The 14,928-nt window shown below is 49.1% G+C and overlaps 1 protein-coding gene across 1 annotated transcript; it reads right to left on the bottom strand.

Moving 5' to 3' along the window:
• Positions 1–11,526: 11,526 nt before the first annotated feature.
• LOC119309862 (gamma-tubulin complex component 3-like) lies at positions 11,527–14,567 on the bottom strand. The gene is made up of 3 exons (XM_037585763.1): positions 12,346–14,567; positions 11,844–12,248; positions 11,527–11,746 (listed from the first exon to the last, which is right to left on the bottom strand). The coding sequence occupies exons 1-2, from the start codon at positions 14,565–14,567 to the stop codon at positions 11,993–11,995; spliced, it is 2,478 nt and encodes an 825-aa protein (XP_037441660.1). The 3' UTR covers positions 11,527–11,746; positions 11,844–11,992.
• Between the last annotated feature and the right edge of the window lie 361 nt (positions 14,568–14,928).

Below are 14,928 nucleotides of genomic sequence, written 5' to 3'. Positions count from 1 at the left end.
CTCCTCTCCATCTTCATGAGCTCCAACTCCAGCTCCAACGCCAACCCCTTCCCTTAAGGTATTGGCTAGAGGGCCTTCTTCCTCCGGTGGTCGGCTGGTGACCGCACCAAGTTCGGGAACACCATGGAGGTGTGCTCGAACTTCGGCTCCATGCCTGACATGCAGAAGGAATCGGATGCAGTGCTCATGAGGGCCACTGCTCAAGAGTTGAAGACGCTGATTCCTGACCCAGCGAAGGGCGCGATGGCAGTCGACATCATTCGCTGGGCCATGAATGAGGTTGTCTCTAACGACGCTAAATAGAGGAAGCAGTGGTCCAAGTACAAGAACTACTGGGCTCCTAATGACCGTTGTGCCGCAGTGTACTGGGAGACGGTAATCGTGCCACCGGCGGTCATCGGTGGGGAGCCTAAGGAGGAGGAAGAACTGGTGCAGATGCCAGTGAGGGCGCCGGAGCCAAGCCGTCGTACCTGGCAAATCGACCTCGACTTCGTCGAGGACGACGAGGACGACCCGCTGGCCCACACGGCGATGAACAAGAAGATGAAGGCCAACCACTCGACCCGCCGCTCCCCACGCCGGTGACGGCCGCCGTAGTTAGCCTATGTCTGTTGTTTACCCCCAATCCCCCTTCTACTCCATCCACGTCTACCTCTATTCCGATCTTGCATGAATTAGTATGAACTAGTATGAACTAGTATGAACTACTATGAACTGCCATGCTTGTCTATCTCTATTCCCAATTCCCCTATCTATCATGGATCGAATCTACCACCGGATCGAATGCGAAAAAGTAGTGCATGACAAATAGAGAAGTGCTTACTGCCATTGCCGTGGGCCAGGTGATGATCCGCTCGCCGGTGATGGAGTCCGGTGGTCTTCATGCTCTCCTCCGATCAGCCGCGGCCGGTGAGAGTTGGGAGAGTGGGGTAGAGTGGGGAGAGGGAGTGGTGAGGGTGGTGAGGCTATTAACTGTCGGCCCTTCGGGAAGCAACGCGGCTTCTCGAGCATGGTCGCGCACGTGCAGCCACCCACGTGCACCGCTCGGGCATGGCCCTGGAGAAACTGCCGATTCGATCGTTCCCAGGGAGCCAGGTCCACGAGTGCTTTATGGTTCATGTCATGCGGTCCGAACAGTAAAATCAGGCAACCAGTCGGCCCGTTTGCGTCCTGCGCGAGCCAGGCCAGGCCTCATACCTAGCTCAGAGGTGCCACACATGTAATCCTAAGAGGCGCCACACTATATTGTGCAACGCCTAGCTCAAAGGTGTTGCACAATGTAGTGTGGCGCCCCTGGGCTAGGCGCCACACCAACACTTAGCGAATTTTGGGCCCCAAACTAAGTGCAAACTTTCTGTTGCTCTCTGGATAGCTCTACCCAGGGGTGCAATGTTCCAAAGCTAGGTGCCACATTATGTTGTCCAATGCCTAGCTCTGAGGCATTACACCCCTGGGTAGAGCTATCCAGAGAGCAACAAAAAGTTTGCACACAGTTTGGGCCCAAAAACCGCTAAGTGTTGGTTTGGCGCCTAGCTCACAAGCGCCATGATGTATTGTGCAGTGCCTAGCTCGGAGGCATTGCACAATACAGTGTGGCGCCTCTGAGCTGGGCGCTGCACCAACACTTGGTGTTTTTTGTCCCTCAAACTGGGTCATTTCAGGCACATGCCCAGCCACATTCTCAGGCACATATACTAGCATCACAGGATAAACAGTAATGATCAACATTATGACATTTTCAATACCTCTTCAACTTCAACAAAGACAACATTACTAAGATACCATCACTTCAAGTTCAACATTACATAGAGATTACAATGACTTCAAGTTCAGCATTACTAAGAGCTACCATGACTTCAAGTTCAACGACATAACAAGTTTGACATAAGAAAACGCCCACTAGGAGAGTTACATAACAAACGACGACTAGTTCCTTCCGCACTTATTGCCGCCTCTTGCCCCCTCCTGACAGATATCTTCTTCTTCTTCTTACCACGAGCAACCGTCTCCGGCTCCGGCTCCGGTTCCTCATCCTCATCCGGCACCTCCTCATCCACATAGTCATCCAAAGCCGCCATTCGTGAGGTGCCGATCGTCCTCTTGCCTCTTTCAGTGAAGTTTTCGGGTGTGTATTTATTGATTCCCCTCCTAGGCTTTAACATGTATGTTGACCAAACGTGATAGGTCCCAAAGGTCATGTTATCAGCAACCTATTACAAAAACAAACGATATGGAAAAGACCATGTGTGAGGATAAAGTTAGCAATGCATCAATAATTGAATATATGGTATTGGCATATATACCTCCTGGGTGACCACACCCACATCATCATCCTCCAAATGAGCACCATGGCCAGAAGTGGGATCTGATGGTGTCACCGACCTAGACCGCTGAGGTGATACATATTCAAGGTCACGACAACCGACAAGGTTCGATAACCACCTTAACATTTGGCCCTCGCGCTACAACATGTACAAGTGAATGAGATATAGAACGTAGCAAGACATGTTACATGGACAACTGAAGGAGATGTGAACCTTAACGAATGCTCGAAGTGCACCTTCCCCATCGCTTTTCTCAACTGGGGTTGTCTCCAGAATAGTCTCGGTCTCATCAGGTGCTTTTTTGATTTGGGTACGCTATGGACAGAAACGACATTGACGTGTTAGGCAAGTAAATAAGTGAATAGTGCAAATGTGAAAGCAAAGAGGGAAATACCACAAAGTTCATCATTGGAGCTGAAGGGATTCAGGTGCCTTTCCTGACTAATTTGTTGTACTGTTGTTGGGTTAGCTCATCAAAGACGGTGGGATCTTCCAAAATCTCCTCATCATACGCCGGCTTGCATATCTCCACACGGGTACTTGCAAGAAACCATGTGAGATAGTTGTTGAACGCTATCGGGCAGTGCTCACAAAGCTAGGATCGTTTTTCTGGCCTTAGCTTTCTCCACACTAAGCGTGAACTATATGGTTTACTTTCTGTGATGCCTGTCCCAATCCTTGATCTTCCGCTACCTTCTCCTATCCAACCTGCAAGTTAGAAACGGAATATTAGAACCATCGAAACCGCTGACAAGCTGCTAAGTGCTCAAGGTTAATTCTATCTTACGCGTGAAGCAACTTGTCAGTGTCCTCCCACTCCAGCGGGTGTTACTGGAACAAACCAAACTGGAGGTAAACCCGATGTGGCATGTGAAGCTCAACCGCCCAGTTGCATATGAGTGGGCACCGCATATGCCAAAGATCCCTATCCCTAAGACACATCAGATTCAGCATGAAGTCTCCAGGGTTACCGAAACTATCCCCTTGTCTACGGCTCCCATTCCACCTGCAACATAGCATAGAATGCAAAATTGCCTTCGAGTTATGAAAGAAGCATGAGAATCACTTATGCAATGTCGACTCACCTGCTCAGCCGTAATCGTGTCCATCTCGCTCGTGTACAACTTGTACATGACCGAGGGATTATCCGTCGTCTCATTTAACACATCCCACTTGTAAGCCCAAGTGGGGTACCATAGTGGGTCATATTTGTCGTCCCTATCCTTGTACTTCACGTTCTTTGATCGTCCAACTAGCAATCGCTCCCAGCTCCATACAGAAAGTGCGAGCATACAACCACCAATACCTTCGTCCTTTGATTTCCTACAACAGACTTCATCCAACTGCACATAAAAGAGAACATGGTTGAATTAACAGGAAGATCGCATTAATAATGTAGCAATGAAGTGAAAAAGAAACAACTGTCTACCTGTCTATATAAGTAAGCCAGTGTCGCCGAACCCCAACTCCATTTGCTACCGAAGACGGTCAACGCCTTCAGCCACATCCATGGAGCATTCTTACCTGTGCCATCAGCAAACATAGTCCTAGATATAACGTACCACATGTAGACATGAGCATATGTCTTGACCTCATCCTCATTAGTATCCTCAGGGCAGTTAGCAAAGTTCCATGCAATCCAGGTGAATGGAGCACCGGCTGTGACTCTTTCCTTCTTCTTGTCTTCTACTACTGGTTCCGGAGGCTCCAGAGGAACCATACCGATAAGGGCATGCATCTGCTCACGCCACCAATCAGAATCAGTGCTCATAAAAAGAGGATTCCCCTCGATAGGAAGATCGGAGATCATAGAAATATCCTGAAGCGTCACGGTCATCGACCAGGTCCAAAAATGGAAATTGTGTGTCTCTGGCCTCCAACGATCAACAAGCGCGGTGATTGCTGCAACATTAAGGGGTGTCGTCGATCGGCTGACCAAATGAATGAAAGGGAGGAGTCATGTCTCCCTTACATACGGTGTGTACCGCTCATCATAGCGCATCCCCCCAAAGGTTGACCCCGTGAGACCGAATCTTCAGAGGTTGAAGCTCCTACAAACAAGCAAATCAGAAGATTACATATGGGGCATTTGTGTTTGAAATAAACACAAAATTCATAATACCAACCACTTTCATTATTACCCTCTGCTACACCAACATAGTGTATGCCCGGTGTTGATGGTCCCAGTGATCATCGAGAAGCCAAACCATCCTACAAATTTCAAACAAAGCATTCTTGTCAATACAAAAATCTTTTCAATACAAGTAAACTAAAGTAGGGCTACTATATTCAAGATTCAAAGCACATGTATCCAAAGCATTCTTGTCAATACGAATATAATTTCAATACAAATAAACTAAACTAGGCCTACTTCATGCAAGATTCAATACAAATATCTTTTCCATAGAAATAACATGTCAACCTATGTATCCAAAGCATATCTTTTCAATACAAATAAACTAATCTAGGGTTGCAAAAATAATAAAGATCATCTACAAATTTTAAAGTCCCACTAACTATATACATGCAAGATTCTAATCTAATCAAACAAGGGTTCTCCAAATCTTAAAAAACATACATTTTATGGATAAAAAGAAGGGGATCGGAGGAGAGTACCTTCTAGGATGGATTGGTGAAGAGATCCATGGACAAAATCATCATATCTGAAGGATTTGGGAGAGGGGATTGAGAGGGGGAGAGGAGCCAGGCGCCGTTGCGTGGTTCTGTAATTGCTCGGGTGGGTAGGGAGGCTAGCACGCGGCGGCTGCATCTAACTCAATGTGCAACGCCTAAGGGCTAGGCGCTGCACATTACATGTTTGGCGCCTAGCTCTGAGGCGCTGCACTACCAGGTGCGGGCCCTAGGGCTTCCACGCTGGATAGCTATGCAATGCCCCAGAGCTAGGCGTTGCACCATAGGGTATGGCGCCTTCGTGTCAGGCGCCACTCAAAAAGGTCAGCCCAGCGAAAAAAATTTAGGGCAGTTCATTTTGTGAATTGATTTTTTCAACAAGTCAAAATTGTCAAATTTGCCATAGCTGCATTGCATAGCCTTCTCAACTCAGCCTAGCTATGCAAATGCAGCCTCAAATGCACCATCTGCAAGTTGTTTGGTTGCCTGCATGGACAGAAGCACAGTGCCTGGTGTTTGGTTGCCTGCATGTTAGTGGACAAACCCAAGGCATGGTGTTTGGTTGTATGCAACGCCTGGTGTGTGGTAACCTCTTTGGCTAGTTGGTGAGGTTACCAGCACACTTCGTCATAATCATGTACCACACATCATAAGCAGAGCAGAGCATAAACAGAGTATCAACTACTTAACAACATAGTTCAGTTAACATAGTACCACACATCATAACGATAGTTCAAACAGTTCAACGCGTAAACCATAAAGCAGACTCGATAGTACTTAGGAAGGAGGTGCCCCGGCCCTAGTCCTTGGAACCGAAGGCTTCGTCGTGCTTCCCGCACTTGTTGACCACCTCAATGCCATCATCATCGAAGATGATGACCTTGAGGGTGTGGGGAGTGAGGAGCTTGAACGTCACCATGTAGCCGATCTTGATCTAATGAACGGCGGTGTAGGTGGCCCAACCCTGATCCAGGGTCAGCCTGCCATTCATTAGCTTCACCGTCACCCTCCAGGAGTAGCCGGTGTTGTTCCTCAGCTTGAACTCCGTCGGCACCGCGACGAAGTGCTTGGTGAAGTCCAGGGGCATGGGGATGCACTCAAGCTTTGGTGCAAGGATGACCTTGTAGAAGTGAGTTGGGCCACCCTCCTCATGGCAGTGGTCGTAGTTGCGGCGCCTACTGCTGGGTGGGCTCCTCCATGCGCTCGTCATCGCCAACTGTTGGCGTCTTTGGTTCTTCCTTGGCGGTGGGCGACATCACAACCTCGGGCTTTGGATGAACCGGCTGCTTGCCCTTGTTGTCAACAGCCGGGAGCACCTCCATGCCCATCTCATTGCACTCCTCGATCTGCAAACAATTCATGGAGTCAGGCACAACACAGAGTTCATGGCTTATTGAAGGCATGTAGTTAAAACGACATGACTGTCACTCTTCCTCCTCTCCATCGCGCCTATATTTACTCACCCTGCCCACCACTACTTACCCACCCCCTCTCTTCTCTCACTATCAACCTTCCTCCTCTCCATCGCCATGAGCTCCAGCTCCAGCTCCAACACCAACCCCTTCCCTTAGGGTATTGGCCGGAGGGCCTTCTTCCTCCTGTGGTTGGCTGGTGACCGCACCAAGTTCGAGAACACCATGGAGGTGTGCTCAAACTTCGGCTCCATGCCTAACATGCAGAAGGAAACTGATGCAGTGCTCATGAGGGCCACTGTAGAAGAGTTGAAGACGCTGATTCCTGACCCAGCGAAGGGCACGATGGCAGTCGACATCATTTGCCGAGCCATGAATCAGGTCGTCTCCGACGATGCTAAACAGAGGAAGAAGTGGTCCAAGTACAAGAACTACTGGGCTCCTGATGACCGCTTGCCGTAGTGTACTGGGAGACGGCAATTGTGCCGCCGGCAGTCATCACTGGGGAGCCCAAGGAGGAGGAAGAACCGGTGCAGATGCCAGTGAGGGCGCCGAAGCCAGGCCGTCGTACCTGGCAGATCGACCTCGACTCCATCGAGGACGACGACGACGACCCGCCGCCCCGCACGGCGATGAACAAGAAGATGAAGGCCAGCCACTCGACCCGCCGCTCCGCACGCCGGTGACGGCCATCGCGGTTAGCCAGTGTCTGTTGTGTACCCCCAATCCCCCTTCTACTCCATCCGCGTCTACCTCTATTCCGATCTTGCATGAACTCGTATGAACTAGTATGAACTACTATGAACTGCCATGCTTCTACCTCTATTCCCCATTCCCCTCTCCTCCGTGGATCGAATCTACCGCCGGATCGAACACGAAAAAGTAGTGCATGACAAACAGAGAAGTGCTTACTGCCATTGCCGCAGGCCAGGTGATGATCCGCTCGCCGGTGATGAAGTCCGGTGGTCTTCTTGCTCTCCTCCGATCCGCCGCCGCAGTGAGAGTTGAGAGAGTGGGGGGGAGTGGGGAGAGGGAGCGGTGAGGCTAATAACTGCCGGCGCTTCCGGAAGCAACACGGCTTCTCGAGCGTGGCCGCACGCGTGCAGCCGCCGCCGCCCACATGCACTGCTCGGGCCTGTCCCTGAAGAAACTGCCGATTCGAGCGTTTCGAGGGAGTCAGGACCAGGAGTGCTTTAAGGTTCATGCCATGCGGGCCGAACAGTAAAAGCTGGCAATCAATCGGCCCGTTTGCGTCCCGCGCGAGTCAGACCAGGCCTCATACAGGCAACCAAACACGTCCAAAAAAATCTGCGCAGGAATTTCAAAGGATACATAATTTCCTAGGGAAATTTTCCTTTGTGTCGCTTTAGGCTTCTTCATCATTCTGTTAACTCTTGTACTTTACCCTCTCCTTCCTATAAAACTATGGCACACAATATATTAACTCTTGTACTTTACCCTCTCTTTCCTACAAAACTATGGCACGCAATTTATGTGCTCTCGAAGAAAACCATGCCGTTAACATAGGTTAATTCTTCAGACGCACAGTCGGGCCTCAAAGAACCAGTAACCAAAGCCAAGTAATGTTGCCAAACCGCAGACCATTTCGGAGCTTCACAAGCGGTCCAAAGCACGGCGCGGAGCTAAGAGCACCTCTAGCAGACCCCGCAAAATTTCGACCCGCAAAACGCGTTTGGAGTTCGATGAAGATTTTGTTTGCGGGTCGAAAACATGCGCGGCCGAACAGAAACCACATATGAAACTGCATAATTTGAAGAAAAAAATCATGGGAGAAATTGCAACCATAGTAGTTCATCACATACTACATGATCATTCATAGTTCATCATCACATACTGCATTATCATACATACTGCATTCTACTACTACTACTAGAGGGAGGGGGAGATCTCGCGGCGGCGAGGCCCAGGTCGATATACCAAAATGGACGAGCTCGCGGCCGAGGACGACGCGGTGGAGGAGCTCAGTCCTCGTTGGAGCTGACCAGATCGATAAACTTCGACCTTTGCTCCTCGCGGATGCGCCGCCACTCGTCGTCCTTCTCCTTCACGACAAGGTTGGCCGCGACCGCCTGCTGGAGGATGAGGTCGTCGACATCGTCGTCGTGGCGCCGACGCTCCGCCTCCTCGCACAAGCTCCGCTCGGCAATGGCTGTCGCGGCCGCGTCGGAATCGGCCATGAAATCTTCGGGCCCGAGGACACCTGGCGCTCGATCTCCTCCGGCTCCTGCTTGACGACGACGACTTCGATCTCCTCCGGCTCCTCTGACCACTCCCTCTTCACGGGGAGAAGCCTCACGCCGAAAGAGGAAGAGCTCGCGACGTGGGAAGATCTCGAGGCGGAGGATGAGCCCGCGGTCGAGGAGGGCGTACGCCCGTGCCGACGGTTGTATTCCTCCGTCTCGCGGACGAGGAAGCTCGGCGGCGGCGAGCGGCCCTTATTCATCCACTTCCTCGCCCCGCGCTTCCTCACGCCATCCGAGCGGACATGCCGCTCGCGCTCGGGGTCGCCGCCCCTGCCGGAGCTACTCCCAGATCCGCGGCCGGAGCTCCACATGCGGCCCCACATGACGGCTGGAGGCGGAAGGGGCTCATCGGCGGCGAGAAATGTGAGGAGGGGAGTGGGAAATTGCGATGAGACGCGACGGCGGGGGGATAGGGTTTCGACCCGCAAATGTACCGCGAACCCATAGATATACTGCTTGGGGGGCGGTTTGTGGGCCGCGGTAAAAAAAATACGGGCCGGACGAGTACACGGGCTATGTTCTGGCCAGAAAATTGGTCCAAGCCCGTATACTCGCCGGAATTTTGCAAGTTTGCGACTTTTGCAGGGTCTGCTAGAGTTGCTCTAACAATGTTTTGAGCTCATGGACCCAGATTTGATGAACATGGTTCCACGCGCACCCCTTATGAATAGTGAATTCGAAGAAAAAAATACTAGAAAAAATTTAAAAAATCTGAATTTTTTTTTGTAATATAGATATAATCAACCGGTATAGTCACGTATGAAGTTTCACGAAGGAATCATGTTCGTGGTAATCTGGACAAAAATGACAAAGTCGAAGTATAATAGAAAACACTATTGAAGAATAGTATGGTGCCAATTGTATTTTCTTGACAAAGAATACCATAGGTGCCAATACAACTTCACACGCGGATAGAATGGCCAACTAAGTTTCATACTCCGAAATTTCAGATTTGTTTAATTTTTTCCGCTATTTTTCTGAATTTACAATTCATATGGGTGCGTGTGGAACCATGTTCACCTTCGTATTTTCGATGAGTTCATGGGCTAATGCTGGAATGTACAGTACCACATATCTAGCCCTTGTAAAAATTAAGAGCCTTCTTAGATTCTCGGGATGTTCGTAGATTTTCACAAGAAACAACATAAATTCTCAGATGAAACAAAAACGCTTCCAGCTGATGAAAAGGGGTCCTTGGTATTTGAACTTCTGCCCTTTTTTTCAAAGGCTGCCTTGGGGAAAGGTAAGAACACTATGGAGCTACTTCATTTGGTACTTTCAAAACTTTGACGCTTTCAACGTCACACTGACTCACAATCGCAGACAGCTCCTGCAGACGACACTCGACAGTGCCCTTTGTTAGCAGATTGATATGAAGATGTCACAATACACTCGCCGATCAAAAGACCAAATTAATACAATAAGATCAGTGGGTTGCAAACCTCGTAACCAAGCTAGCCAGGAACAAATATATAGTAAACCTACGGCTGCATCCGTGGGAAATGGCATGTATGCCCAACAAAGTTTGCCGCATAAAATAGCAGGGATATGCCAGAAATGACGGCCTTTACCATTTCGAAAAAAGAAATGACGGCCTTTATAGCTGTGCCACGTGGGGCACAGAGAGATGGGCAACAGACTCGATGCCCTATTGTTGATCTACAATAAACTGACCAACTGACTAGATTTCCTATTGATCAATATTACTCCCTCCGTTCCTAAATATAAGTCTTTTTAGAGATTCTAATATGAACTACCTACGGAGCAAAATGAGTGAATCTACACTCTAAAACAAGTCTATATACATCCGTATGTAGTCCATATAGAAATCTCTAAAAAGACTTATATTTAGGAACGGAGGGAGTATTTGTCTTTTAGAGATTTCAAATGGACAACCACATACGGATGTATATAGACAGATTTTAGAGTGTAGGTTCACTCATTTTGTTCCGTATGCAGTCACTTATTATAATCTCTAGAAAGACAAATATTTAGGGATGGAGGGAGTAGTTCTGATGATTCAGAGCTCAAACATTCACTTGATCTAATAGCCATGTCATTCCCGGGAACGCTGTCCAGCAATGGATCGGATGCATGGGAAACATGGCTACAGGCCTGCTTACCAGGCGAGAGAACACGGGTACATATAAATTTAACGGCACAAACCGTGCAGACATTAGAGAAAGATATTGTGCTAAAACGGTAATTGTGGGAAATTGCACAGCAATTTGTAGATGGCGTAACATGAACGAAAAAAATCAAACTGGCGCACAACTGCAGTAGAAACCCAAGTAGCCTGCCTTCTGAGAAAGAGGGTAGTTCCAAGTGGCATGCCAGTTACACAAACCGTGTACAGTTTCAGAGGCGTGACATCCAAAATTAGCAGTTTGAAGCTATTACGGAAACGGTTGAATTCCCTTAATTATACTATATACGTGTGTAACTGAACTCCAAATCTAGAAGAAAAAAAATGAGAGCAGAGCAACTAGTTCAGGTCTTCACAGCGACTTAGATCTGCCCAGTTAACAAAAGATACCATTGAACGTGCAGTCCCCACTCCCCACACCATGCATCTCAGATTAAACTTGCACATGCCATGTACAAACTTTTTCAGTTATTTTAAGCATGTAAATGACTGTCCAAGTTATCATAAACAAATTAGTAAATATGACCGTTTCCAGATATATCAGTCATAAAATTACTAGTATGATAAGTTGGTAACCAATGGCCAGGCATTGCTCAAGACTTTTATCTTTGAAAGAAAACAGGATGTCTTGACATAAAGGCTAAAGCATTATGGTAACCAAAAAGTAACTCTCCTTGTAAGTTATATAAGTAGCGACGGAATCCTATGATAGTTTGGTAACAATTTTGGTAGCCAGCAAACACAGCAACTAGCGAAATCAGATTCTCATTCTCTTGTAACTACAGAATACAAGCTGGTAAGGATAACTCTCCATGCAATCTAAATAAATAAAAACACAAAAGCAGATAAATGAAATGTGTACCGATACACCCAAAACAAATGCCAAATCAAGGTAAACTTACATCAACTCTGTACACTAACATTGCTTATAATGCAGGTTCCAACTTCATGGCATCGGTGGATAAACATCTGCACCAGAATAGCGACAAGGTCAAAATTGAAATTTCTCATACTGGCAATGATGAATAACTTGAGAACATTTGTATTAAGCCCAGCTAGGAATTACCTTCAACAACCCAGGACAGCTGAATGTGCTCATGCCGTTGAACTGACAATATATCAATCAGTGGGGCTACCGTATACACAAGAATGCCTCACAAATCCAAACCAAAAGGTAGATCTGACACCTATTTCTTCCACATTAGAAGCACTCACTCATTTGTTGGACAAAACACGGCTGTAGTATTCAGTGAAGTCTAAACGGAAGAGAAGGAACTTTAAATCAACATGTTGCTGCAGGGGCAACTGGGAGATAAATGAATCAAGAGAAGCTGTATAATCTTTTGCAATGCTGTCCAAATCTTCACCCATTTTCAGAAAAAGTTCCCCGGCGAGTTGAATCATAGCTTTTCTGCCCCCCTCCAGCCATGAACCTGTTTCCTTGGTTTTTGTTTTCGGTTTACCCTTTCCCCTGCAGTAAGAAGGAAAACATAGAAGTAAACCAAACAGTAGATGTCATAAAGATTTTGAGGGAAAGATGGCATTAGCTATTTCTGCAATAATCTAACCTTAGTTGCAACTCGTATATCCGTTCAAACCACCTATCAGCATGGCTGCGGAACTGTAATATGATGTCAAACAAGGCAAAAAGATTTCTCAAAATTCCCAGGGACCGCTCGCCCAGGAGAGACTTCTCCACAATTGAAGTGAGGTACTTATCATGTCCCATGAGAAGATCGTCTAAATCTTTTGCTGCATCCATTTCTTCTGAAAAACGAGCCCAGGAAACCTCTAGGACCTCAAACATAATGTAGTACTGGAAGTTGGTCACGAAATGGTTCATTTCATTAAACAGAACTTGGCATTTCCGTAGAACTGAAACAAACTGAGCCCTGATGCCTGTCCCTTCCTTGTAAAATGGAGAAGAAAGAATGCAATTAGGCTTCATTGTCTTCCAGACTCCGGTCAAGGAATGGTCAACACGCTTAAGCTTCCATAGGAAGTTGAATATCTTGAGGTACATCTTCATGACTGAAGCTGTGAACACCGTGTCCAGAGGGACCCTAGCATCATACTCCAAGGAGAAGACATCCCAGCCAACATCACCATCTCCGTGATCCATCATCTTTACTTTTATCCGGTCCAAGATGTCACGGTCATCATATTGTGCGTCAGATGCACGTATTGCAGTTTCAAGCAAGCCAGCAAGGTGGAAGGGGCTAATTCTATTGGCTGGTTCTGACAACTCAGGACCAACAACATCCATCAGATACTGAACAAAATCACCCTGCCCAAGAAGCAAATACCTCTTGATAGCAAGACAATGGTCTTTAAATCGGTATCTTTTATGAATCACGTCCATCAAACGCTGATCAATCCTCTTGGCTGCTTCTACCACCAATGCCTCCAAAGCATCAATCTGCCCATAACCAAGCCCACCTCGACTAGTTGTGGTGCCAACATAGGCTGCAGCCTCAGTGGCAGCCTCAGCCCAACCATTATCATCACAGCAAACTCTGAGAAAGTTAATTGACTTCCCTGTTCTAAGGATCCGTTGTGCCAGCACCGGAGAAATGAAACTCGGTAACATATCAGACTGAATAAGGTAGCCCTCCCGCCACAAAGATTCAGCCTTGACTGGCTGCCCAACGATGAAGAACTCGCCAAATACATCCTCCAATTCACCCTCAAGCACCCAGCTTCGGACCATTTCAAAGAGTGGTGAGCACACTCGCCGCAGCAAGCGGCCCATAAAATCTTGAACCATGGGATCCCCATGCTGTGCGTGCCCATGGATCGCACCCGCCATTCCACCGCCTCTCAAGCCACGGCATCCATCCACCAAGACAGCCATTAAGCGCATTCTCACTGTAGGCTCGGCAAGCCACACAACAAGACGCCGCAGTGAGAGGTAATTGCCTGACACACCCGAATCAGATCCAGGTGTTGGAATTGGATTTAACGAGTATGACTCTAGAACGGCAAGTAGCTTGTAGTAATCAGATAGTTCCTCCTGTAGAGCTGAGCAGAAGGCCTGAGCAACAGTGCCGACCTCGGTGGCGGCATGAGAGGGCAAGCGGCTTACATTGTCGGAAATGAAGCCTCGCACCTTGCGGAACAGCCACCCGACCTCACACAGCTTGCGTACCAGGGTGCGAGTGGAGCGGGGCACGCGGACGCCCTCGGGTAAGTCGTAGGCGTCGCTGCCCTTGTCATACCGAACGTACCGGCCGTCAATGCCCTGGCAGGCGTAGAGCACGTCGCGCACCAGCGCGGCCTCCGACACCTCCGTCTCGTCAAGCACCAGCTCGGTGTACTCCCGCAGCGCGATCTCGCGGATGTTGTCCGGATCCTTGGAGATCAGCACCACGCCGCCAGCCGGCGTGCCGGGCACCCGCGAGGGTTGCTTCCCCCCAGCCGCCGCCGGCGCGGCGGCGGGGAGGTTGGGGAGGCAGGAGGAGGCGGCGGCCCCGCGGCGGTGGGAGGAGAGCGAGTCGAGCAGGTAGAGGAGGGGCCAGAGGGAGGCGGGGCGGGATCGGGCGGAGAGCTTGGAGTGGAGGTCGGCGAAGGCGAGGGCGTCGTCGGGGCGGCCGGAGGCGGCGAGGCGGCGCTTGATGGCCTCCGCGACCGCGTGCTCGTCGGGGAGGACGGCGGGGGCGAGGCGGCTGGAGAGCAGCCGGTGCGCGAACCGCAGCGCGCCGCCCGCGTCGCGGCCCCCGCCGCCGGATTCGGCGGGGGCGAGGCGGAGGACGAGCTCCTTGACGAGATCCTGGGCCTGGTGGTCGTCCATCGGGGGTGCTGGGGTTCGAGCCGGGCGGCTGAGTTGGATGGAGGTTTGTTAATTCTGCTGGGTGGGTGGTCTCTCTCTCTCTGCTTTGTTTTGTATTTTTTGGGTGTTTGGATTTTGGTCACGGGCAATTCCAGCATTTTGGGCGCGGCGAGGAATCTTTTTGAAAAGCGAATGGCAAGATGCAAGTCGCTGAAAAACGAAGTTGGGTCAGTCCATCCTTCAAGCCAACCAATTGTCAGTCTCGCCCCACCGCCTGTGGCGTAGCCAGCCCAATACTTCAGGCTGGTCCATTTACATATGTTTACTTATTTTGAAAGAAATATTTTTTTACTACACTATATACAAAATTCTAGGGTGGTCC

The sequence above is a fragment of the Triticum dicoccoides genome, chromosome 5B, assembly GCF_002162155.2.
Source record: "Triticum dicoccoides isolate Atlit2015 ecotype Zavitan chromosome 5B, WEW_v2.0, whole genome shotgun sequence".
In the NCBI taxonomy this organism is placed as follows: Eukaryota; Viridiplantae; Streptophyta; class Magnoliopsida; order Poales; family Poaceae; genus Triticum; species Triticum dicoccoides.
The sequence above is the reverse complement of the archived record's forward strand: the minus strand, read 5'-3'. Positions and strand labels throughout refer to the sequence as shown.